At 44.4% G+C, this 24,938-nt stretch overlaps 3 protein-coding genes across 4 annotated transcripts; 2 read left to right on the top strand and 1 right to left on the bottom strand.

Moving 5' to 3' along the window:
- Nucleotides 1–9,942: 9,942 nt before the first annotated feature.
- Nucleotides 9,943–12,239, top strand: LOC117842569 (ubiquitin-like protein ATG12). Its single transcript, XM_034723047.1, has 5 exons — nt 9,943–10,098; nt 10,204–10,262; nt 11,180–11,248; nt 11,333–11,395; nt 11,867–12,239. Exons 1-5 carry the CDS (start codon nt 10,074–10,076, stop codon nt 11,924–11,926), a joined length of 276 nt encoding a protein of 91 aa, XP_034578938.1. The 5' UTR covers nt 9,943–10,073; the 3' UTR covers nt 11,927–12,239.
- A 382-nt stretch (nt 12,240–12,621) lies between these two features.
- Nucleotides 12,622–16,049, top strand: LOC117839996 (replication protein A 70 kDa DNA-binding subunit A). Its single transcript, XM_034720452.2, has 2 exons — nt 12,622–13,131; nt 14,011–16,049. Exons 1-2 carry the CDS (start codon nt 12,854–12,856, stop codon nt 15,692–15,694), a joined length of 1,962 nt encoding a protein of 653 aa, XP_034576343.1. The 5' UTR covers nt 12,622–12,853; the 3' UTR covers nt 15,695–16,049.
- Nucleotides 16,050–16,124: 75 nt separating this feature from the next.
- LOC117840006 (uncharacterized) lies at nt 16,125–20,886 on the bottom strand. Of its 2 annotated transcripts, XM_034720463.2 has the most exons (9): nt 20,663–20,886; nt 19,706–19,865; nt 19,423–19,588; nt 19,154–19,215; nt 17,976–18,926; nt 17,111–17,218; nt 16,773–17,024; nt 16,644–16,700; nt 16,125–16,548 (listed from the first exon to the last, which is right to left on the bottom strand). In XM_034720463.2, exons 2-9 carry the CDS (start codon nt 19,805–19,807, stop codon nt 16,375–16,377), a joined length of 1,872 nt encoding a protein of 623 aa, XP_034576354.1. In that variant the 5' UTR covers nt 19,808–19,865; nt 20,663–20,886; the 3' UTR covers nt 16,125–16,374. The 2 variants fall into 2 exon arrangements, with proteins under 2 accessions (XP_034576354.1, XP_034576362.1); XM_034720471.2 differs by lacking the exon at nt 17,111–17,218.
- Nucleotides 20,887–24,938: the final 4,052 nt, after the last annotated feature.

Here is a 24,938-nt window from a genome sequence, read left to right as displayed (position 1 = left end):
CATATGCTCCGCGGCTTACTTTACACTTTCAGCTCAGAGACTGCAACGAATACAGAACAGTAACCACCATGCTTCATCAGACAATAAAATACTGATTAGGATAGTGGCAGTGACGCAATGGCTTCCAGTTCCACGCATATCTTTGACTGACAGCAGGAGCTAACCACCTACTGTACGTAGGAGCCTAGTCCTTCTCTCCGGCTGCCTCCTGGCTCCCTGTGACACTACTGTTCATCGGAGCCTCTTTTCTCTCTCCACTTCCACCCCTCACGAAACCAAGAGCCTCTCCCCCCTCACAAAACCAAGAGAAGCGGGAGGAACCGCAAATTGCAGCTCCTTCGACACCCCTGTACTTTGACTGAAGGGGGAAGGGGAGGACTCGTAATCATACGGCATGTTTCCGAGTTTCTCAGCACCCAGGCTCCTCTTGACTTCACTTGATCCGTTCCCATTGTGCCCAACGGAACTGGGCAGAGATGCAGGGTAACAGTCCAGCATGGCCTGCAGCTCCAGAGAGCCGAGCTGACTCAGACTGACCCTGGGTCAGTCGTCTCCACGAATTCAATGGCATCGGCAGTGGCCATTGCTGCTGCGGCGAGACGAGCGGCCCAGCCCCTCAACACAGTCAGGGTATCAGGTGCGGCGTCTACTGGAGTTGAATGGTCTGTAGGCTCAGACTGCGGCACCGGCGTTGCTGTCCCCTGCTTGCTGCTGCCCTGCGTCCTGCACCTGCATGCATGCACACTGTGCTCTGCCTGGCGAGGAGGTCGCTGCGCTACTGTAGAGGCAGCCTGCTATAGCCGGCTCTACTACCAGCCGAGCAGCGGCAGCCTTCAAAGCCTGCACTTTGGTCTGCCCGGCGACGTGCCAGTCGCTCGCGAGTCATGGGCGCAAGTACCGGTAGTAGCGCCACTGACACTTTGGTCAGCAAAGCAAAGCCCATGGCCAACGCTAGCAACATCAGTGGAGTACGTGCTGCTAGTGCTGTACCAGTGGCAGCTTGCCGGACGTCCTAACCCTGGCCTTGTCTCCTGTCCTTCGGTCCTTCCCGCCCCAGATTTTACAAGTCCCATGTTAAAACCCCAGTAGGTTTGTGAGTTTATCCAATATTCCATTTCCATGAACACGGTAACAAGTTGAAAAGATAAAATTCTTCCAGTTCAGCACTCCACATACTGGGAAAAAACACGGAAGATATTTTTGTGTGCTGCTACCTGCCGAGTGCCGAGTAAACAAAAAGGCAGCAAGCCAATCCGCGCTCGACACGGTCGCGCACGCCGTCAATCCGCAGGCGACGGGGTGCGGCCAGAAAGGCATACGCCTCCGGACCTCCGGTCTCCTACCCTCTGCCGCCCTGCCAGAAACCACGACGCCACCATCCCATTCCCATGCTCATGCTCTCCTCCCATCAGCAGCAGAACGACGGCGAGGCGCACGCGCGCGCGGGAGTGGCCTGTTCCTGTTCGCCCCTGAACCCTGATGGCGTCGTCGTCTGGCTCTGGCGATCCGCACGTGAGACACTGAGCGCCGCGCGAGCCCCGCCACATCCGGTGGCAGGGCCTTCTCGATCGCTTGCTCGATCTGGCTGTGGCTGGCCTGGGTTTCCATCCTTTGCTGCTGCTGTGGTGGTGCCAGCATTATTGCCGACGAAAAGTTGCTTACTACTGCTGCAGTCTACAGCAGTGGTGGTAAAGATACTATTCTGCCGGCAGTGGCAGTGTCCCCCACCCCTGCCTGCGCCTGACCATTTGCGTGTATGCACGCATGTGGCGCCCGATCTCGTGTCACGGTTGCGGTGTGGCAGTGAATATCTAGATGGGGTTGTTTACCTGTTCTGAAGGGGGCGCCTCGGTGGCGCGGGCCGGCACGTATTCCCTGCACACGGCAAGACGGGCAGACGGCAGTGGCGAGAAAGCTAGCCGATCGAAAGCATGTCTGGCTGGCTCTAGTTACCTCGAGCCCTCGACCATGGAAGTCTGATGACGGAGGGGGTAATAAACTGCAATACCGCATGCAGCAGCAGCACATGGGACATGACGGGAGTAAAACTGCCAGCCAGAGAGAGATCAGCTAGGAAACACGCAGAGGAGGAGCTCATGATCATGTGTGTCCACGGAGCAACACACGTGGACAACCTAGGAATCCGATATTTTCGCAGAGGGCAGGCGCTTAAACTACTGTCACGCGCAGCCGGTGCTGAGCCTGAGCGAGCCTGCCTGACGGCTTGCTCGACATGTTAATTGCCCGATTATTCGCGGTTCAGTGCCCGTGCTTTGACGAGGCACACCCTCTGACAACCTCGGGATAAGCGGGCCTGCAACGTGGCCGCGGGCGTACGAGCGCGCCTAAACAAACCCTGGGGGGAGGTCGGTGTAGATGCTTGCATCTCGCTGCAGCATCGTGGGTTAGCTTATTAGTTTAATTCAGCGCCGTTTGTGTGGTAGTGTTTCTGTTCTGAAGGGGATCCGATGCAGGGATGTAGTAGTAACCTGGTTTCCTGTGTTTGGCAATGTCAGAGCTCGCGACAGCATTTCTCGTGTCAGGTGTTTAACTAACCTCCCTCTCGATCTACGGGGTCACGCAGCAGGCTCGCGGCAGATCTGGACGCTGTATCTACCAGCTCTGATGCCCAGCTGACCAGGCCAGGTGACAGCATCAGTTCATACCTATACCTGTACAGTGTCAGGCCAGCCTGCCACGGCGTCTGTGATGTACACGCTTCAATTTGCTGGTGCAAGATTCCATTAGCAGCCAATCGATACAACGAAGTAAGGGTGTTTGATCCTCCTGTCACATCGATGTTTAGATACAATGAGTAATAAATATAAACTATTTATAAAACCCATTGCACAGATGGAGGCTAAACGGCGAGACGAATCTATTAAGCCTAATTAATCCGTGATTTGATAATCTGCAGCTACAGTAACCATTTGCTAATGATGAAGTAATTAGGTTTAATAGATTCGTCTCACCATTTAGCCTCCATATGTGTAATTAGTTTTATAATTAACTCATATTTAGTACTCCTAATTAGCCTCCGAATATTTGATGTGACACGGAGTAAACTTTAGCTCCAGGATCCAAACACCCTTAAGATACGAACCAGCGAGGTGGCCCGCGCAAATAGCTCGTTAGTCTTTTATATTAGCTGACATTTAATTTTTTACTTCAAAATAAATAGATGCAAATGGTTTTTTAATCGTATTACTGTAATTATTAGGTTATAATGATCCACACCAAGATGTCAACTATGATTTTTTATCATCATATTCTGTCACGCATTTTTAAACATTAATATGAGAAAAGGGAATATCTTGTATGAGGTACTTACTAAAAGTAATATAAATTATATATATATATATATATATTTAACATGAATATTTTTTTAGAAAAATGATTGGCGATGCACATTTTTTCCCGAGGGAGTTCTAGTTACAGACATGATAAAGTATCATTAATTTTTTTAAGAAAAAGATTTAGGTGAGTGGTTCAATTAATGTATACCACTGTAAGTAATAATCTTCTTTTTTTTCTTTGTACTCCAATCTCTCATTGATATAGTTCCATAATGGGATGATTCTATATTGTCCCGGGTGGAGCCTTCCCCTTTGTGCTCCTCTCTATCTCCCTCCCTCCCTCGCTCTCTCGCTCCTAAGAATCTTTGGCTGCTATATATAGCACGGTCATCAAAGATGCATCCCTGGCGGTGCACGTTGTTCCCTCCCATCGAACATTACCTAAAGCTTACTATGGATGGTTGTGCATGTCAAACATCGATTTCCTAGTTGTTTGTTTTTAGATCGCATCAGCACTTCACCTTGACTACATCATCTATCACTCCTTCAATTATCTCCTAAATGTTTTCTCCTCATGTGAAAGACAAGTGCTTCTCGTTTTTACTGGTTGTGATCACCATGCCTTGGTGGCAGTGGCAATGTAGTCCACATTAGGGGATACTTAATCCGGTGAGTTGAGATCATGTCATGCCTACGACATGGCTACATTGTTGTCTTATCATTGACATGCCTCTATTTCTGTACTCTAGTTATTATTGCGCTTTCCAAGTCACGTGATTCTAATCGTCTAATCCTTTTTAGATCAAATTTGTTCTTATTAGCATTTGAGTCTCCTTTTCTATCTTTTGTTGTGCATTTGTTCTTTGTCCAAATGGCTCAAATGAAGGTACCATCCTTTTTAAGCATCACATTCTCTAGCATGGAATATAAATTCACAACAATAGAGAATGACTTATGTAGAATCATATTTTTCATGTTTGTCAAAAGTAACATTATTTTTTTGCCTTGTAATGTGAATTTCTATTACAAAGTTTAGTTAAGGTGTCCCTCAGTTTGGACAATTAAGACCAAACTTAAAAAATTGGAGATTATGACTCCCGCAAATTCCTCCATCCATCGTCAGTATCTTATACATTTTTCATATTTATATGTAATATAGAATGTGTGCCACGTAGCGATATGTATCATGGCCACCACTACAATAGGTCTCATGTCATTATTTGTCACCATGCGAGGCTTCGTTTTACTCCTCACCTGGCCTTCAATGCCGCCCTCCCTTCATGTCAATCTTTCTATTTCCTTGGTGCATTATATTTGATGGATACAATTTCTCATCTCTCATGTTTTTTTCCATGTGAGGGTAACCTTTCTTAGAATAAAAGTTGCACTCTTGTACTATTCTTATCATAAAAAGTTATTCATTCAGTCTGAGGCTAAGCTTTATTTAAAATTAGAGTTGTACTCTTGTACTCATATATGAAAAATAATCCAAACCATTATGATATGGGCTCACTGAGACCATCCATAGAGATATTTCTATTTTTGCTGAATTGGTCATCCGTAGGTCCTATAAGCGAATGGTGGCTTCAGTTAAGTATTAAAATAATATTAATATATGCAATTTTTTTGTTTCCTAAGTCAATGTTTTTGCTTCTTCTTCCCTTTGATGGAAGTTAACGCTTTGTAGATCTTGACACATTACGATCACACTTATATCATGTTTCATCATGGCACACCGAATTTTTCATGCATTTTGTTGCTTCCTGGCCAGATGGGCTAGGCCCAACGGGCAGCCCGAAGCACTTCCCTAAAAAGCATGGCACTAACACAACCCAGCCCTACGCATGGTGTAGTGCTTGGGCCACCATACTGACCCATAGTGCTACCCCAGGCACGCCACGATTTTTGGCCAGTCACTATGTAGCACGATTACCCCGACTTATAGTGCTGTGAAATAGATATTTATTACACTATTTGATGAAATGTATATATATGAATTTATGATGGAATTTGATCTATCTCTATATGAGTTTATGGTGAAATGGATGAATTAATGTATATCTATATGAATTTTTGATGACATTGATAAAGTTTTTGAGTTGAATGAGTGGATGCATTCGCTAGGACCTGCACGGGCACGTTGGGCCGCCGGGCCTATATTGCCGGCATGGCACTATGAAAATAGCATAGTGCAGTGTCTGGGTTGGAAGGTCGGCACAACGTCACGACACGACATGACACGACACGATTAAACAATAGTGCATAATAGTACCAGGCCAAATAGTGCTAGTGCTGGGTAGTATCGGGCCACCCATTTGGCCATCTACACTTCTGGAACGTGTTGCTGACTTTTCCCATACATGTATCCCATCACGTGGTAATTACGATCCTTTAGAAGCCATTTGGGTTCAACAGCAATGGCGTCATGCTATCCGTAGTGTTGTTTCTTCCCCTTTCAGTAGCTTAACGTATAGTTTTGCATGAGAAAGCCATAATCCACAATGTGAAAGAACGCACATGTTAAAGGCCTGTGATTAAAACAATTCAATCTGGTTCCAATCAATACTTATAGCAGAAATATTTTTAACTGTCGTGATTAAAGCTATAATCCTAGTTCACCGTAGTGAATTCACGATGTTATGTTCATCCTTTCCACTACCATGCAAGTCCTCCAATGCTGCATCTCATTCTTTAGGAGCACCTCACCAATTTCAGTAGACACAGACGTACATGACTGCAAACTTGACATTTGGATGGCAGCTGTAGAGCCCAAATCAAAGTTCTCGCTCGCTGGATTGAGTTGTTTCCTATCCAAATCGAGTTCTCGTCGCTAGTATTGCTCCCTGTCTAAATAATTTTTTCTCATTGCTGGATGACCAGCCATCCCCGTTGAAATCAAATTCATTGTTGTATTGAGTTTCTTCCGACCAATCGAGTTGCTCGTTCTTGAATTGAGATTCCATCCATCGAAATCCAGTTTCACGTTACTGGGCAGCGCTAGCACATGCGAAGTGAGCTAAATGTGAGCACATAAATAGCCTACTAAATCAACACCAGTATACCACAGTTCACGTTGGCACTATTTCCATTTATATTAGTTCAATTAAAGTGTTAAATAGCCCACTAAATCAACGGTATATAATTAATATTCTAAATAATATATTTATTAGTTGTATTGAATATGGACTCTTTAAGTTAGTCTATTTATTAGTCTTATTGGACATGAACTCTTCATAAAATCCAACGATGTATACTCTTCTCTTTTTTAGATTAATGTGGTAATTTCTATACCTCTCGACGAACGTGGTGACTTCTTTTAACACTATTGTATTAAGATAATAGATGTTCAGTTTGCCGCAATGTGGCTTGACGTCTCTGTTGATCCTCGATACAACCTCCTGGTCAGAATAAACAGATTGACGGCATTGCACGCAATGTTGATTACACGCGCGAGTGCTCCGAGCGCTTCCAGTGCTCATCGCATCAGCGCAGCAATTCATCCCTTCTCTCCCTTTCACGTGTGCGGGCCCCATAGAAAATTAACGCTCCCCGGTCCCCACATTCTCTCACCATGACCCTTCCGCCTTCGCCTACCCCATTCTCTTTCCTCTCATCTCTCTTGTTTGATCCCCTTGCGTCCATCGCCGTCTGTCGTCCCCGGAGGCCGCGAGATTCTCAGTTGCTGCCACCCGTCGGGGACCCAGACCCTCCTAGTACCGCGACCTCCGCGCACCACCACAGATTAATCCTTGAGATCCTCATCATGCGGGGTGGAGGGGGTGCTGCCGATGATCCGGATCCCAGATCCAGAAGGGTGGGCAGCTGAGGTGGTGGAGCCCTAGCAAGGCAATGGCGGACTATCTACGAACCGATGGCAAGAGCTCGGCGCTGCTGCGGAGCTCAACGACGTGGCTACGGAAGGGAAGCAGGGCATCGAGCGCCACTGCGTGCATGGAACGGGTGACGACCTCGAGCATGGTAGGAGCCCCTGGAAGGGTCGATGGCCTCGACCGCAGTGGCAGAAGCGAATCCCCGGTGAGCTACCGCTCCTTCCGCCCCTCCTCTCATTTGTGATTGAACCTCCATATGGATTTTGTGGAATTTTTTGACAAACGATGTGATTGAGGATGCTGCCTAGTAGGGCAAACTAATGGGACAATGGATATTCAATGTTTTGCTTAATTTTGTTGGCTAGGTTTTGATCGGTAATTGTAGTATCTACATTTTTTCCTTCTCCAAACAGATTCTGAATTGAAGGAACATGTGCGTTGGTATATTGAACTGAAGACTGTTAACATTGCTTTCATTATAGAGCTACAAACATCTACGATAATCATAATACCATTTTATCCATTGCACGCACTAAAGATAGCCAATGATGTTGCTTTTCAAATTGTATAGTTCAAGGGTGTCGGCCCAAATAATTTTTTCATTATAAACACACCATCCTCTTTTCGAGCCTAATTTTGTATGATGCATCAAATTAGTGGCTTTGTATTTATCAATAGATATCAAGTAAGGTTAGACCATTTAGTTGGATACTGAGGATAACCTACTAGTTTTGCTTTTTTTTCCTCGCATTATTGTTTTGTTCTGAAACGAAAGAGTGTTTTTACATTGAAAATAATGTATATTTTGTTTCCTTGTTAAATGATATAGCTTCAGTCAATTGTTGTGACACAAATCCAGTGATGCATTCATGTGACATGTTATGAATAACGGTAACTTCACTTATGTAGATAGTATAGAAAAACAAATATATAAAAGTTTGCACTGAGGCTTCATGTAAAAGTTTTTTCAAAATGATATCAAGAAAAGGTTCACTAGACAAGTTTTTCCGAGATAATTTTTGGTAGAAATGCTATTCAAAATAAGTTATGAGGAAAATATTTGTAGATAAGTTTTATGCTAAATTTTTGTAGAAAAGGTTTTTTAGAGGGAGTCCTGTCTCTTTTCGATTTTTATTTCATCTCTCTTTTTAAGTTTACATGTCAAATATTTTTCATAATGCAAAACCTTTTTTCTTATCCAAAGTTTTGTACAATATAAGTCATGCATATAAGTTGGACACAAATATTATTTGTTTTGCAAAGATATATACCAAAAATTATATATCAGTAATAAGTTTTTTCTTTAGCTCATGTCTTTTCTCTTCACATGTTTTTCACAGGACAAGTATAGCAAATAAATTATACACATAAGTATAACTTATGCAATGTATAAGTTTATAAACAGAACATATAACTTTTGCAAAGAAGTTATATATTAGGCATAAATTATGCAAAGAAGTTATATATTTTCTTAATGCATAATTTTTTTCTTCAAGAGTATTGCACGGTATAAGTTATAGTACAAAATTTTTGCACTGTATATGTCATACGCATAATGACATATATTAGATACAAAAGTTATCTGTATACTAGCTATAAGTTTATGTGCAGATCTTTTGTGCATATCAATAAGTTAGGTAGATAAATATTGCATATAGTTCGTACATAAGTTATGTAGATAAATTTATGTCATGTCAATAAGTTAGGCTGAAAGATGACTTTATATTTGTAGTTTTGTGAATAAGTTATATATATAATTTTTGGTTAGTCAATCGTTAGATCGAGCGGTTATTTATGCATATTTTTTCTCATAAGTTATGCACATAAATTTTTTATCATATCTAATTAACGAATATAGTTTATAGAACAAAAATTTTCCACAATCCTTTTCATCATAATTTTATCATGTAATAAGTTGGGCTGACAATTTATCTGTATATATTATTTGTGTGCATAAGTTATTCGTCGATAACTAGGTGACAAATTATCTGTATATATTTTTTATATTTTTCTCTTGCAAAATACTTGTGAATACTTGTTTTTGATAAATGTTTTTTTCCACGAAACTCTATGTATTATGTGCGTTTGTCTGTTCTCTATATAGTTGTTTACATTCATTGTATATAAATACTTTTTGGTTCTCATGTTTTGTAATTTTCTGGGCAATCACAAAATGACATATTTTGCCACATACACAGGTCAAGCAAGGGAAAAATGAGAGACATCTGCTGTGTAGTTCACTTTGTTTATTTTTTGTTTATCAGGCATAATTCATTTAATATTTTTTTATTTGAGAGGACAAAGCTATTGTATTTTCTTCTCCTTTATATTTATTTTTGTTGAAATGATCTTTGAAAGTAACTTTTATCATGATTCCACCCATTTTATCCCCGTATAATCCAATGGCTCCGAATGATTTTGGTGGCACAATGAGAAAAAATGACTGCAATGGGAAAGAGAATGAAGCTAGCGAGCACAGGAAAGAAAAAAAAGGGTCACGGAACGAAAGGCAGCCGCCCGGAGCCAAAAAAAACGCAAAACGTCCGTGATTTCTAAAAGGGAAAGGTGCAGGAAATTTTCCTAAAAGGGAAAGGAGGAAACCTGGTCTGAAATCGGTCGCTGCGGGGTTTCGTGGCGTGCGCGCGCTGATTAGCAGTGCCCGGCATTGCAGCGCATGTAATCCCCTGAAAGGCCGAAACACGGATTAAACTGAGCCCATTGCCTGCTACAGTACTTCCAGTCGATCTTGGGCCTAGATAGGCCGAATTGCACGCATCGCTAGCTGTGAAGGCCCTAGGCCCAAAACTCCAAACCGAGTTCTGATAGACTCGAGAGAAATTCAGAGGGTGTTTAAGGAAAATTTCCGGGTTTCTTGCGATTTCCGGGCCTGTATCGCCGTCGCCGTCGACGAAAACCGTCGGCTCGTGATCTTGTCGTCGTAGCCCCGATGGCCGCGGAGGTGGATCAGAAAGGTTCTTGCAACTCAGGCTACCGTTCTATGCGTTGCGAGTTGATATCTTCTTCCTCCCCCTTCTCCTCTCTACTGTTCTGACCTCTCTACTGCTACGGGATTGCAGTGGTGGTGCACGTGCGGTCTACGGGTGATGCCCCGATACTGAAGCAATCCAAATTCAAGGTGCGAGTTCCGTCTCCCCGTCGTTCCTTTCCTTGTTTCTGCTTGCAATTCAAGATCTGTTCTACCCCCAGTATAGCTATAAGTTAGGGACTTAGGGTTTCGTGGTATAGTCTCTAGATTGCGACTTTCAGAATTGGGGGCTTTTCTTGCGAAGGTACTGACTCCGGGCAGAGCTGCAATGTGCATGGCAACTTGACCTGTTGACGCTTGTGCTGATGGTGAATTTGTTAATGTGCGAGTCGAAACAGTATTTTCACATCAAGAGGGATATCCCTGAAATCCCCGTTCAGTCTGATAACAAACTGGATTGCATTCTCCGAAATATAGAAACATTTAGACTGAACTGATTGCAACAGAGATTTAACAGTTCTCTTTTGTTGTTTGCTCGTTTTAGTTAAAGAGCAGCAATTTGGGAACGTGGTGTCCAGGAGGTTTACTGGATCTCAAATATGTGGGAGATTGACCTTATAGTTGTATAATTTCAGTAATTTTATCTTGGTTGCAGTAAATTAAAGGAAGTGGCAGTGTCGATAGAAATTTGAGGGCTTCTCCTAGTTTTATTCTGAATCCGAGCTGTTTGATACTGTGAGAAGGGTAACTAGATCGACATATTCTGTGTAATGCTTGTGAAGTACTTGCAACACAGTTGCTTACATGCTGCATATTGTTATTTTTCTTCTATTTTATGAAATAGTGAAATCAATATCTTTCTCAGTTGTAGTCATACATGCACAATTGTTTCCTCATGTAACTTAGGAAACCTTTGGCACAATCATCGTTCAAGTGGTTGATTCATTAAGTCCTGTCATTGTTTGCATAGCTGTGGAGTGTGGACTGTCCCTGAAATTGGCTTAGGGGTTATCCTTATTTTTCCTAACATGAACTTGATTAAGCTGTTATTCGTGTATCCCTACCAGATTTCGGGACGAGATAAATTTTTGAAGGTCATAGAGTTTCTTCGCCGACAACTTCATCAGGATACACTGGTATGAACACAGATTGTCAGTTGTTTGGGAATTTAGTCTGTGACACGCTGGAATTTTACTGACTGTTGTCTGTGTTGCCAACAGTTTGTCTATATAAACAGTGCGTTTTCGCCAAACCCAGACGAACTGGTAATTGACCTGTATAATGTAAGATTCTTACTTAAAATGTACTTGCACCAAGTTTTCTTGAATCTTTACTTTAAAATTGATATCTCTGCATATGTTTTGTTCTAGATACTGTCTCCATATGTTTTTGCATCACTTTGTTACAACATCAAATAGTTCTTGAATTTCTTTTAGTAGCTTGTTTCCTTGTATGGTCGAAGCTTCATACACAACTGCCGATTGATGTCTATCAGAACAACTTTATCACCCAAGTTTTCATCTGGAAACATTGACCACCATGGAGTCCTGGCACTCATGCCTGTTAGATTGATGTCTATCACAATTACTTGATAATTTCATGATTCTGGATATGTTTCATCTGCAAACAATGACCGCTGACCACTCTAAAGTGCCGGCCTTGATTATAATAATAATTATTCTTATTTTGGATTTCTTCTGTCCATATGAAACACAGATAAAAAAGGTGGCTAACTTCTTATTTTGACACTGCAGAACTTCGGAATTGATGGGAAGCTGGTTGTAAATTATGCTTTATCAGCGGCATGGGGCTAAAGTTGGACTTGCAGCAAAGAGTTAAATGGATGAAAGAGACCATGAAAAATTCTGCATGGAGATTGTAAATCAAATCTAGTTTTAGTGCTAATGAGACACTCTAAATCTCTTTATTGTAAAGGTTATTCATATTTCATCATCACCCAAATGTATTTCTCCTTCCAGCGATTCCACCCGTACTGCTCAAAACGTGCTACACCACAGCCCGTGCGCGTGCTTATGGCTTTCTGGTCTGTGTAACGCACCAGTGCAGATGGTGGATTGAAAGGACCGTTTGAACGACTTGATTATATTGACCCCATTTGTTCAGGAAGTGTGGCGGTTCTTTCTGAAACGGAGGCTGTAGGATTCTTATAGTCTGGTTTGGTTTGTTGTCCAAAACCTCAGAGTTGGGAAGAGCTACTGGTCTAGCTTGTTGAGAATTTGAAACGAATCGATTCTACTAAGCCTAGAGCAGTGTATTTGCGGGAGGTGATTGACATCAAATTTATAGCATGCTCGCACCAAATTTGTTAGTTTCTCCGTCTGCGGCCCAGCCCATTGAGCACAGCCAGTTCATTTCACACCAGCCCAGGAAAGCGTGCGGCCTGCGCACCCGTGACGCCGGCGCAATAGCAGCCGTTCGATGCACCGGTCGTAACCCCGATCCATCGTCTACTTCTATCCATCAAGCATGAGAATGGAGAGTCTTCCTCAGGAAGAAGCCGCGAGCGAGCCCGCGACGCGGCGACGCCATCAAACCGTTCCTCCCCCGTCGCCCGTACCACTGCCCCTCCAACATTTCTACCCCCACCTCGAAAACTCAAACGCCCGAATCAAATTTCCTCTTCGCCTTCATCCCGCACGCTTGCCGAGTCCAGCCGCTCCCACGGATCGAGGCGGGGGGGAGGAGGAGGAGGACGCAGCTAGGGTCGCTGCGAGCCCGCGATGGCGGCGGCGAGGCTGACCCCCAACGCCGTGACGGCGACGCTGGCTGGGGACACCAACCTCAAGCCGGTGGTGCAGGTCGTCGACCTCCGGAGCATCGCGGTCAGCGGGCCCCACGCCGCCGGGCCCAGGTTCCGCGCCATCATCTCCGACGGCATCGCCACGACGCAGGCGCTGTTCGCCTCGCAGCTCTGCGACCTCGCGCGCTCCGGCCTCGTCCGCCGCGGCGCGATCGTCCAGCTCCTCGACTACATCGTCAACGAAGTCCAGGGCAGGAGGTATTTCCCTCTGCCTCTCCCTCCCCCTTCCCCTTCCACTCGACTGGATTGCCTGCGCGCCGTGCGAAATGGCCCGTAATTTTAGCTGGCTGCGATTTTCTGCTTGTTATAGTTCCGTCTAGTTGATTGGTGCGAGCTGCATTCGGGTGAATTGGTTGTTGGCTTGGCCTTCAGTGCGGATTATTCTATCAGTAGTTTGGGAAGAAAAAAATTTCGCCAGTTATGTATTCATTCACCGAATGTTTTGGTTTAGTCGATCTGTTTGTGCCATAATTTAATTGGTGCTTATGAACGATATTGCTGATTGAATTGAGTCGCCTCTTAGTTTTTTTTTGTCAGAATAGGCTAATCTGGGATAATAGTTATGTTCCAAGCCAAATTAGTCCTCACCACTCACCAGCCATGAATTGACTGGAATTTTCTTCTTCATGATAAAAAGTAGCATGTCTGTGCTTTGTAGATATGGCCTTGCTCCTGTGGTCGGTGTTCACTGATAAATAATGAGGTGTTGTCCTACGTGTCAGATTTGGCACCTTCGTTTTGTTATGCTCGAGTATTTCCTTGCAGCTGCCATGCCTTGAATCACGTGGGTTCCATTTTATTCACCCTGTCATAGGATGGGATTTGATCATTGAGTTTACTTCTTACGCTGTGGCTGTGCAGAGATTCAGACTTCTGTTGTCTGATTTGGTTAGTTTGTAGTTTGCATCATTCAGCTTAGCTGTTTGTTTACCAGTTAAGCAGTATTTCAGTGGTTACAATTTGTTGTTGACTACCCCTTCTCTTTTTTGCTGATGATAATTTATTTCTTGTTCTCTGTAAAGCGCTACAAGTTATTTCTTGCACATTATGATAAGCTGATTGGTTGCAATATCACAGGGCTATGGTCATTCTTAACATGGAAGTTCTTGTTCCAGAGTGTGAGATTATTGGAAATCCAACACTACCTCCTGAATCTGGAGTTTCTAATTCGAATTCCATGAGAGCAGACCAGTTTAATGGAACACCTGGTTCGACTGCAGGGAGTACTTTGAGCACAGTGGCAAGGTCCACTAACAATGCTCTAGTAATCCAGCGATCGATGGCAGGGAACTCTTCGAACATGATCCCTAGGCCAAGTGACAATGCACAGGTCTTCCAACCAACAGTACAGCCATCCTATCGCCCCACACCTAATTACAGAAACCATGGCACAATCATGAAAAACGATGCTCCCGCTAGAATAATCCCAATATCCATACTAAATCCTTATCAGGGCCGCTGGGCTATCAAGGCTCGAGTTACTGCCAAGGGAGAGATCCGCCGGTACCATAATGCAAAAGGTGATGGCAAAGTGTTCTCTTTTGACCTGCTTGATTCTGATGGTGGTGAGATACGGGCTACATGTTTCAATGCTCTAGTTGATCGCTTCTATGAAGCTGTGGAAGTTGGTAAGGTCTATGTGGTATCAAGAGGAAGCTTAAAACCTGCAAAAAAGGACTACAACCATCTGAATAATGAGTGGGAAATTTTCTTGGAATCTCAGTCAACCATTGAACTTTGTCCTGATGAGAACAGCTCCATTCCTGCTCAGCGGTTTAGCTTTACATTGATTGATAAAATTGAAGATTCAGAGAACAACGCTATTGTTGATGTTATTGGTGTTGTTACATCTGTCAACCCTAGTACCACAATACAGAGGAAAAACGGCATGGAAACTCAGAAAAGGACCATTACCCTGAAGGATATGTCTGGTCGAAGTGTTGAGGTTACCATGTGGGGTGACTTCTGCAACAGAGAAGGCTTGCAGCTGCAAGAAATGGTTGAATCTGGGGCCTTTCCTGTACTGGCTGTCAAAGCTGGAAGAGTGAATGATTACAGTGGCAAGTCTGTTGGCACAATTTCTTCATCTCAACTCCTCATAAACCCTGATCTTGCTGAAGCTCAGAGTCTTAGGCAGTGGTTTGATTGCGGTGGAAGAGATGCTTCTACTCAGTCCATATCCAGGGATTTCACTCCAGCAGCATCAAGGAATGAGATCCGAAGGACAGTAGCACAGATAAAGGATGATGGTCTTGGTATGGGAGACAAGCCCGATTGGGTCACGGTGAAGGCTACTGTTGTATTCTTTAAGACTGACTCCTTCTGCTACACAGCTTGCCCCAATGTGATCGGAGAGAGGCAATGCAATAAGAAGGTGACAAAGTCTGACTCAGGCAACTGGCTCTGTGACAAGTGCAATCAAGAGTTTCCAGAGTGCGATTACAGGTATCTCCTGCAGTTACAGATCCAAGACCACTCTGGAACAGCTTGGGCAACAGCATTCCAAGAGCCTGGGCAGGAGCTACTTGGTTGCTCGGCGCGAGAACTCTACATGTTTAAAGAGAACGAGGATCCTCGCTACACTGATGTTTTGCTCCAAGCCTTACATCGGGAGTATCTTCTGAGGCTGAAAGTGAAAGAAGAAACATACGGCGACGAGCGGCGGGTGAAGAACACCGTGGCCAAGGTGGAGAGGGTTGATCCTTCGGCTGAGAGCAAATTTCTGCTTGATGGCATTTCAAGGTTGACAGGATCATATTGACAGCTTTAATTTACATCTAGCAACTGCTGTGTTGGACTCAGAGGTGTGGTAGTATCAGTAGCTCACTCCCACTCGCACTCCCGGAGGTTTCTTTGGCTAATTGAATTTTATTCATTCAGTACTCTTGATCAGTAGAGATTTCTCATTTTTCGTGAGTTCCAGTTAGCTGCACCTTGCAGCTGTGATGTCTCATCTGCTTACAGTTTTTTTCGTGTTTAAGTGTTAATTGAACAATCTGTTTGTAACTGTAGTTTCTCTGGAAATTTTGTTTTGTAAAGTTACTAAGTGGTAACTTAGTTTGGTTTAATTTCATGGAATCGAACATCCATATGGCTCCCAGGAGTCTGTTCACTTATTTGATTCTTTCCGGCAAGATTTGCATGTGCTCTTTAACTCGGCTTCATCGTTTTCTGCCTAGAAGCAAAGCATCTTTAAGTAAGTTTGTTATCGGAACATGTTCGTTAACCTCTGCTTGTTACACGGCAACAGAGCCGCCTGCCCTTTACACAAGTAAGATACAGCAATATTTTCTGGGCATCTGATTATACATGTTGCGCGTGTAGAGAACATTTTGAAGATGATAACGTGGCTTTACTAAGTTGTAAATATGTACTCATCCTTCATCGTCCAAAGCGTACAGCTATCTAACTTCCTTTTCCCCTATATCTACATGACACGTATCACAAAAAACCTAGCCCTTTTCCCTGTACAACCTTGCTGTTCTGCCCGGAGAACTTGACTGGCGCTGTGAAGCTGCCCCCTTGCGACTGCAGCTCATTTAGCTCCTTCACTCGCAACAAAATGGATGGTGGTATAGGTATGATAGAAGGGTTAATCTTCCGTGGACACACACCCTGCACACAAAAAGAAACAATTATCAGATACTACACAAAAGATAAGAACTAATAAGCAAAAATGATGTTCATGTGCGTTGGGGAGAAGTGATTACATCTTTTTGTGCAGGAAGCTGTGTCTGGGTCGCTCTGATCAGGTTCCGCCATTTGTCCTGAATAAACAGCAGGTTTGATTGGAAAATGAAATCGCAATGAGCAAGTTTCAGCTGTGCAAGAAAACACACCTTGAGATCCACTGAAGTGCGGTAAGAATATGAGGAAAAGGATAATTTCCTAATCTCAGACCACTTGCCAGCTCCATACCGGGCCACACCATCAACCAGCTTCACGACTTCACACAGTGTCCATGCTCGATGATGCTTCCGCGTCAAACCCTGCTTTATTTTGGGCTTGGAAGCAGCTTTGTAAACGTTTGCTTGTAGGTTTTGAACCCCCTTCCTATCAACTGCCTCTAAATGTCCTCTCTCCGGATTTACCTGGCAGCAGGTTCAAGAGCAGAAACAAATATTTGAATGTGTATGAAACAGGTAAAAATAGCAACAGCCAAATACAAAAGGCATACTGTTGGTGGAACTTCAGATGCTTTCCTCACATGGTTCCCCTCTTCGCACTCTTTTGACAACATCCCAACTGTTGTCTGAACATTACATTGAACAGAAGGTTCCTTATCCTATTATAAAAGGTATGGAAACAAGTTTAGCAAGGAAATACAAGACAACCAAACGTGTCTAACAGCATATTGCTGCAATTTAATCCATCCATTTAGTTGGATCTATGGAATATAGTATCAGCTTTCTGACCTCCAATAATTAGGTGACTCTGCAAAAATTACTTTCCCATTCAGGAAATCCACCTGACCGATTAGCCTAAATTCTAATAAACACTAGATTTATTAAACGGACTATGGTACAGCAAGGCTCCCATAACAATTATCCATAAAAGATCCCGACATCCCACATCAAACAGACTATTGGCATGTGGATGGAGAAAGGGTGCATATAAGCGAAGACAACATGCTGAGCTCTTTTAGACACCATGAGTGAATGGCTTAATGATGTCAGAGATTTGCTAAATTTGCACAAGGGATTGTAAAGTCTAAATGAGGTAGAGTTTAGATGGAAAGAAAAACATATGTTACCTAATTGAAACTAAATCAAGAATAGTGGATCAATAGGAGTGCATTATTTTACAATTATCTATTTTTGGGGCCATGTTGAAAATTACAAGTCAAACTGAACTAAAAACTTTATTCAAGTCATTCTCATTTTAAGAAATAAATCTAGCTAATGGTGAAGTATTAGATGAAGAGAATGTACTTCCATGAAAGAGATAGAAAGACATGACAAAACTACTGTCTTGTTTCATGGTAATAATAAAGGATCTTCAAATTGGCAAAAGCTGTTAAAACATTATATGTAAACTATTACCACAAATGAAATGAAGTCCTTCCTAGGGCGCCCCCTCCTCATCCTTGAAACATAAGGAACATGCACACTAAATCCTCCAAGAGTATCCTTTCTAGTAGGATAGATCGTGCTGAGAGACTCAAGCTCATGGAAAGGTGCTGCCCGCGGTTTCAGCAACACTTCATCATGTGCAGTCCTTTTTGCTGGTGAAGAAAGTTTTCCAGTGGACTCGTGAGTTTCAATGTCTGAAAGCTCCTCTATGTATCTTTTTGTTGGCTTTCTAGTTCTCTTGTTAGTGCATTGTCCGGCAAGGAGATTTCCTTGCGGTTCATCATTATGTATTGGTACTCTTTTGAACCTCTTGGAAGATCCTTGTTGGTCCTCACTCTGATAGTAAGAGCTAGATGGTGAGTCCCCTTCGTTTCCTGGATATGTGACTTGATCCCTAACCAGAGTAGATTGAAGTCCAATCTTAGGTATTCCACCTGTGTTTGATACCTCTTGTCTGACATCCTTTCCAACAATTTTATAGTCTTTAACTACACAGCCGGAACTTGGAACATCACAGGAATTGGTTAAGCCCATTGTAATCCTTCTTTTGAGCCATATCTTGTCCTTGACAGTAGTCTGACGCCCAAATGTGGCTCTAAATGCCTCCTGAAGTTCTCTAATAGTAAGATCATCCAAACAGACCTCTCCTCTTAATATTGAAAAATCAGGCACATAACTAGTAACTCCAGAAACAGATGGTTCTGTAGATGTGTCGTCTACAGGTCTTGAGCAGGCATCAGCCTTGTCCTTTTCAGCACTGCAAGAGTCATTCAACACTATTGGTTTTGTAGTCTCAGTTGAAGCATTGTCCTGTTGAGCGATGTTGCTGTCCCCTTGTTCTGCAAGAAATTTATCTGGCTGCTGACCATGAAGAACTTCAGAATTTGAGGGAGGACCAAGGGAACCATCCAACCTGTTTTCCTGTGCAATGATATGCATCTTCTTAAAGTTGCATCGACTTGAACATGTACAAAAGTAGTTTTTTACTTAAAGTTGACATTATATAAGTAAAATTTATTGAAGCAGGCAAATTGAATTCTCAATAATTCTACAAAACAAGATAATAAGTACTCCATATCAACACCATGCCAAGTTTAATGTTACTCCTATGGCAGATAACTATGATGAACAAGAGAGAAACAATATACCTCTAAGTCAGTCCCCATTTTTTGTGTGTGCAGTTCTAAAGTCTTCACTTTGGAAGAGCCATCTGCGCGAATTTAGTAAACAGTGAACATCACTAGAAGTGTAAGCGGTTGAATTAATACAGGAATCTTGTCAGTTTCTAGGCTAGCAAGCTGCATTCCCTATTCCAATAAGACAGCATGAAGTCTTGTTCTAATTTAGTGAGATTTACCCAAGAAAACATGTACTAACAAAGTAGTAGTTCAAAACTTGATAATTCTATAGAGATCACCTTCCAAGTCTGACTTCTTCAGCAAGATACAATCGTTGCTGAAAAACTCTTCCACATGCCCTACATCTTCAATAGAGGGAAAATTAACCTTCTCATCCTGAAGAAAATGTTCAAATTCCAAAACATCATCCTCTGTAGCAGGAACAAGTGTTCCATCGCCTTCAACCTGCACAGCACAAATTTAAGTAGTTCTCGAAGTACTCAGTAATCATCTAGAAATATCCTGCTGAGTTTTTTATATTAGTATATGAGTATATGACCAATATAACAACTATGAATTTACCCGAACTAGCTGATAAACCACAGGATCAGAACTGCCCTTCTTTTCAAAGTCATTCTCTTCACTTTTATTAACTAGGGCACTGTTTGAGCCATCCACTTCCATAGATAAGTACAAACTTCATCCAAAGCTTGCAGCAACCAAAAGAAGCCAATATCAAAACCTACAATCAGCGAGCGGATTCAAAATTATAATTTCACAGGATTAGTGATACAGTGTGTCAATTCATCATAAACCTAAAAGCTGAAATAACAGAACAACAATTGCTTCCAGCATCTTGCTAGACGAACAAGCCACATCACCAGTTGCTCCTAAAAGCTAAAATCAAACGATAGCTCTAGGTTCTTTTATTATTATTTTTACAAAAAAACACCCCTAGGCAATACTGAATTTGTTAGCTAAATTGATCTCGTGGTAGAAAATAAAAGGGATCAAGTCCAAAGCAAGGCCTTCACAAACCTAAACCCATCTGAGTTCCAAGTGATCTCAGCAAAAACTCCTGAAAATATTTATTCCCACAGTTTAATCCACACTTACAACCTCTCCACTCAGCGGCACCTGTGACCAAAGATTCCCCACGTATTTACAACATAGATACATAGACCGAGTTATGGAAACAGAAACAAAATCCCCACCAAGAATAGCAATTTCCAGTACATGGATAGGCAGAATCAAGCCTACTTTGCACCTCACACGAAACCCGCATCACGCGCAACGGTTCCAGCACAAAAAAAACTCACTAATCCACTACCACATCAAAGCTCTGGAGCAATCACCCTCCTCGAAGCTCCACCAACCACATCGCAATTGGGAGCAAGAACACATCAACCAAGCAGAAGCCGAGACGTCTGACCACACAGGACCCAAATTGACACAAAAACAGCCGAATCGCACCGAAACCAGCCGCGAAAAGCAGCCTGCAAAAGCATCAATCGAGCGGATCCCAGTGGGACGGCTCACCGTGATCAGCAGCAGCTGCAGCTCGATCCACGCAGCATTGCCCCGGTCGTCGGAGCCGTGGGGCCGATCAGATCGCGCGCCGGGTCCCGATTGCTCACTCCGCTTCGCTTCGGCAGGAGGGGGAGCTCGGTTCCGTCGCGATCTAGAGAACAGGGGAGGAAAAGGGTCGGGGGGAGCCGGGAGGCCTCGTTTGGCATCGGGAGGAGGAGCCGAGGTGGTGGTTTCGAAAAGGTGAGGGGAAGAAGGGAGGGGGATTCCAGGGGTGGCAGCGCCGGCGGACGGCTGGGATGGATTCTGGATGGGGATCGTACGGCTGGGCGTCGAGGGACCACCGCCCACGCCCCAACGGGGATGGGCTTCTCGAGCACGCAAAGATTGGCGAGTGAGGTGAGCCGAGCGGACCGGGCGAGCCAGAGCGAGCTCACTTCCGCGAAAAAGCGGTGACGTGTAACATAGGGTGTTTGGATACACGTGCTAAAATTTAGCAACTGTCACATCGGATGTTTGGATGCTAATTAGGAGTATTAAATATAGGCTAATTACAAAACTAATTGCACAGATGGAGTCTAATTCGTCAGACGAATCTATTAAGCTTAATTAGTCCATGATTTGACAATGTGGTGCTACAGTAACCGTTTGCTAATGACGGATTAATTAGGCTTAATAGATTCGTCTCGCGAATTAGCACAGGGTTCTGCAATTAATTTTATAATTAGCTCATGTTTAATCCTCCTAATTAGCATCCGAACATTTGATGTGACACTGCTAAAGTTTAGCATCTGTTTGTTTCCGTGTGCTCGGCCGCTCGGGGAGGCGGAGAGTTTGGGATACCAACGTTCCGTAGGATTCGCGTGTGTTTGCTTTTGTTTGCATTGCTCAGGCAAACTCTTGCAGAATATTTCGACAATTTTTCTTCGGTTTGAATTTAGCTTCTTTGAAGGCCTTGTGACTACAAGCGAGGCTAAGCTCAACTGTAAATACCAGTACTAGCATGTTAGAATTGGATAGTTTTGCTTGAGGCGAAATAGCAACTGCCTGGTTGCTGTCCAAATTAGTGTTTGCTTGGAGCAGAATGTGGTTATGGTTGCCGAATTAGTTCCCGTGCAGAGTTTGAGAGTGACTGTACGTGTTGATCCGTGCATATTTGACTTTTCGAAAGAGTTTGCGTAATACGGTCTTCCAAATTCAAACCATGACACGAGCATGGGCTTAACTAATCTTAGAGCATCTCAAAGAGTGCCCAAAATAAAATCCCAAAAAACAGTTTTGGGAATAAACGAGAAAAACACCAGCTCCAACCGTGCCCAAACTGGTACCCAATTTATTGGCTCGGGCCAATCCTGGCGGTGAATCGAGCTAAATTTGCCTCCCTCGCTCACACGCCTAATCCTCGATTTTTTCCATCCTCCCCTTCCCGGTACCGTTCAAGCTATTTTGCCACTGCTGATCTGCTCCATCCTTTTCTCTTCCCGGAGGCGGCAACAGCGCACACCTAGGGGTACCTCAATCCGGCGGCCTCTCCGCGCTTGGCAATCAACGGTAGTACGGCAACAGCGGCTCGCCAGACCAATCCTTGCCTCCGTTTCCAAGTTTTCCCCAACGGCCCCATCTGCTTATCGAATTTTTTTTTCCGAACGGGCATAATACCAATTTCATTGATAGAGAAGATGATACAAGAATACAGTCCTGAAAGGCTATAATCAAAAATAGAAAAAAAAACAACAACAAAAAGCCACACCACCAGAAGACTCCACAACTCTATCATCACCGGCCACCACCGCATTTCTAGCTTTTGTATCAAAAGATCGAACACTTGTATCAAAAGATTGAACGGAGTACCTCCCAAAAACCACAACACTAGCTCGTCGCGCGAGATGGCTGTTGCCACGCAAAGCCAATGCAGCCACAGCACTGGATCAACCTCGTCCACAAGTCATGCACATGTAGTCGTTGAAAACCGCAAACATATCTTCACAACATTAGAAAATTGAAGGAGAAGTAGACTACATCGTGCCGAGAAGGTCGCCGCCATGCAGGTAACATTGCCGTAGTGCTGCAGCCACATCGCACTCCCAAATTGACCAAAGAAATTCATCAGATCTGGACCACTCAAGGCTGCCTCACAGTCACCGCTACGAAAAACGGGGGGGGGGGGGAGGGGGGGCTCGCCACTTCCACCGTCGGACTCCTCGCCTCAATCTCGTCGCCTTGAAAGAAACACAACACGCAGGGCTCGCCTCGCCCACCGTTGGACTCCACATCACGGATCTATCTTATGTATCGCCATCAAAGTGATAACGCAGCACTGCCCCACAACTCTAAGCTCTGCCTCCTTCTGCCAAGTCACCACCAAAATCTCAATTGCACCTCCTTCTGCCAAGTCACCACCAAAATCTCAATTGCACCAGAAGCACAGCCACCAGAAGCCTCTAAAAATACTGGTCCAACTACTTCTTTTTCCCACCTTGAAAATACGATCACCACCGTCGTGTCAACCAGCCATCATTGCTGCTTGCGCTGTCTTTCGACGATGTCCCACGCCGAATTAGCCCTAGCTGTGCCGGGCTAACCGCCACAGGTCGTTGCAAGGTGTGTTGCCGGCACATTGTTGTTGTTGCAAGCTCCATCTTCCGACGTTGTTCCGCACCGCATTAGCCGCTGCAAACCAGGACCAACCGCTACGTTCCGCTGCAAGCAACCTGACCAACACATATGTTGCAACCTGAAGCCATCGCCACGCCATCGATGAACCAGATCCATCTCCTTGGCGTTGTCATCTCCCAAAGCCACACAATGAACCATCACAGCCTTCGGCACCGGTATAAACGCTCGCCGCTTGCTATAGACACTTGCATCACCAACGACAAGGTAGCTCCGGCCAGCCGCCGCAACACATGGCCGCCGCAAGCCGCAGCGCCGGCGCAGCGCACGACTGCATATCGCAGCTCGCACCGCTGACAGCCGCCCGCTGCAGCTGTGCGCACCATTCTGCCAAGGCGCAAGCAAGCCTCGTTGCCATCGCCGCCGCCGCCGCCACGCACCCCTGGAACTAGGCGCACCTGCCCCTGCCCCAGGTCCAGGCTGCCAGCAACGACAACTGCCAGAAGCCCCGGAAGCAGGTTGCGGCCAGCGCCCCTGTCGCCGCCACACGGCCCCTGCCAGTTGTGCGGGCACGGATAGATCGCCGCCAAGACGCGCGCAGCAGGGCCCGCTGCCTTAGATCCGGATAAGGAGGAGCCGAATCCGGACGTGCCCATACCGGATCGAGCGTCGCCGGGTCGGAGCAGGCCTCCCAGGCGGCTCATCTGTGCAGCCATCGACGGATTCTGCGGGGAAGAAAAAGAGAGAGACGGAAGGGGAAAAGAAGAGGAGGGCCTCGCCGCCACCGTCCTCGCCGCCGCACGGACTTCCGGCGGCATGCTCTGACGGCAGCACGGTCGGGAAGAGGGTGGGAGGTGCTCGGGCGACGTTGGTGTCGTTCCGCCCATGCTGCCCGAGAGGGGCGACGCGGGGGCGCTCCCAGCCAAAGAATGACTTGCTAAGGCCTGGTTTGGTTCCACTGACTTATTTTTAGCACCCATCACATCGAATGTTTAGATATTAATTAGGAGTATTAAACGTAGACTATTTACAAAACCCATTACATAAGTGGAGGCTAAACGGCGAGACGAATCTATTAAGCCTAATTAGTCCATGATTTGACAATGTGTTGCTACAGTAAACATTTGCTAATGATGAATTAATTAGGCTTAATAGATTCGTCTCGTCGTTTAGCCTCCACTTATGTAATGGATTTTGTAAATAGTCTACATTTAGTACTCCTATTTAGTATCTAAACATTCGATTTGACACGTGCTAAAAATAAGCAAAGGGAATTAAATACCCCCTAAATCTGTTGAAGCACGGCGCTTGTGATTTGTTTTCCTTTTCGACGGAATCTCGCATGCTTCGTCATGGAGTGGGCGTTCGGTAATTCCCATGGATTAATCATATGCTGGGCCCACGCATAATGATACGCCAGTAATTAAATTTATTTTTGGAATCGATTTTTTGGGAACTGTTGGAGATGACACTTTTTTTTCTCTCCCAATAATTTTTGGACACGTCCCAAAACTAGTTTTTGGACTTTATTTTTTAGGCAGAGATGCTCTTATTGCTTTGTAACACGATTTTTGGGCGGCGCAAATCGTAATCCCACGAAGGCGGTTTCTGTAGCAACATTGGCGCGTGTCAAGCATCATCGACTCATCGTCGTTCATTAACAACGTGTTGATGC

The sequence above is a fragment of the Setaria viridis genome, chromosome 1, assembly GCF_005286985.2.
Source record: "Setaria viridis chromosome 1, Setaria_viridis_v4.0, whole genome shotgun sequence".
Lineage (NCBI taxonomy): Eukaryota > Viridiplantae > Streptophyta > Magnoliopsida > Poales > Poaceae > Setaria > Setaria viridis.
The sequence above is the reverse complement of the archived record's forward strand: the minus strand, read 5'-3'. Positions and strand labels throughout refer to the sequence as shown.

Excerpts from the sequence above, each read along its gene's own strand:
- LOC117842569 (XM_034723047.1), top strand. The coding sequence starts at position 10,074 with ATGGCCGCGGAGGTGGATCAGAAAG. Across the intron at positions 10,099-10,203 it reads CGCGGAGGTGGATCAGAAAG|TGGTGGTGCACGTGCGGTCT; the intron begins GTTCTTGCAACT and ends ACGGGATTGCAG. Across the intron at positions 11,249-11,332 it reads AACTTCATCAGGATACACTG|TTTGTCTATATAAACAGTGC; the intron begins GTATGAACACAG and ends TGTTGCCAACAG.
- LOC117839996 (XM_034720452.2), top strand. The coding sequence starts at position 12,854 with ATGGCGGCGGCGAGGCTGACCCCCAACGCCGTGACGGCGACGCTGGCT. Across the intron at positions 13,132-14,010 it reads AACGAAGTCCAGGGCAGGAG|GGCTATGGTCATTCTTAACA; the intron begins GTATTTCCCTCT and ends GCAATATCACAG.
- LOC117840006 (XM_034720463.2), bottom strand. The coding sequence starts at position 19,807 with ATGGAAGTGGATGGCTCAAACAGTGCCCTAGTTAATAAAAGTGAAGAG. Across the intron at positions 16,701-16,772 it reads GCACTTCAGTGGATCTCAAG|GACAAATGGCGGAACCTGAT; the intron begins GTGTGTTTTCTT and ends CTGTTTATTCAG. Across the intron at positions 16,549-16,643 it reads AGCTTCCTGCACAAAAAGAT|GGTGTGTGTCCACGGAAGAT; the intron begins GTAATCACTTCT and ends TTTTGTGTGCAG.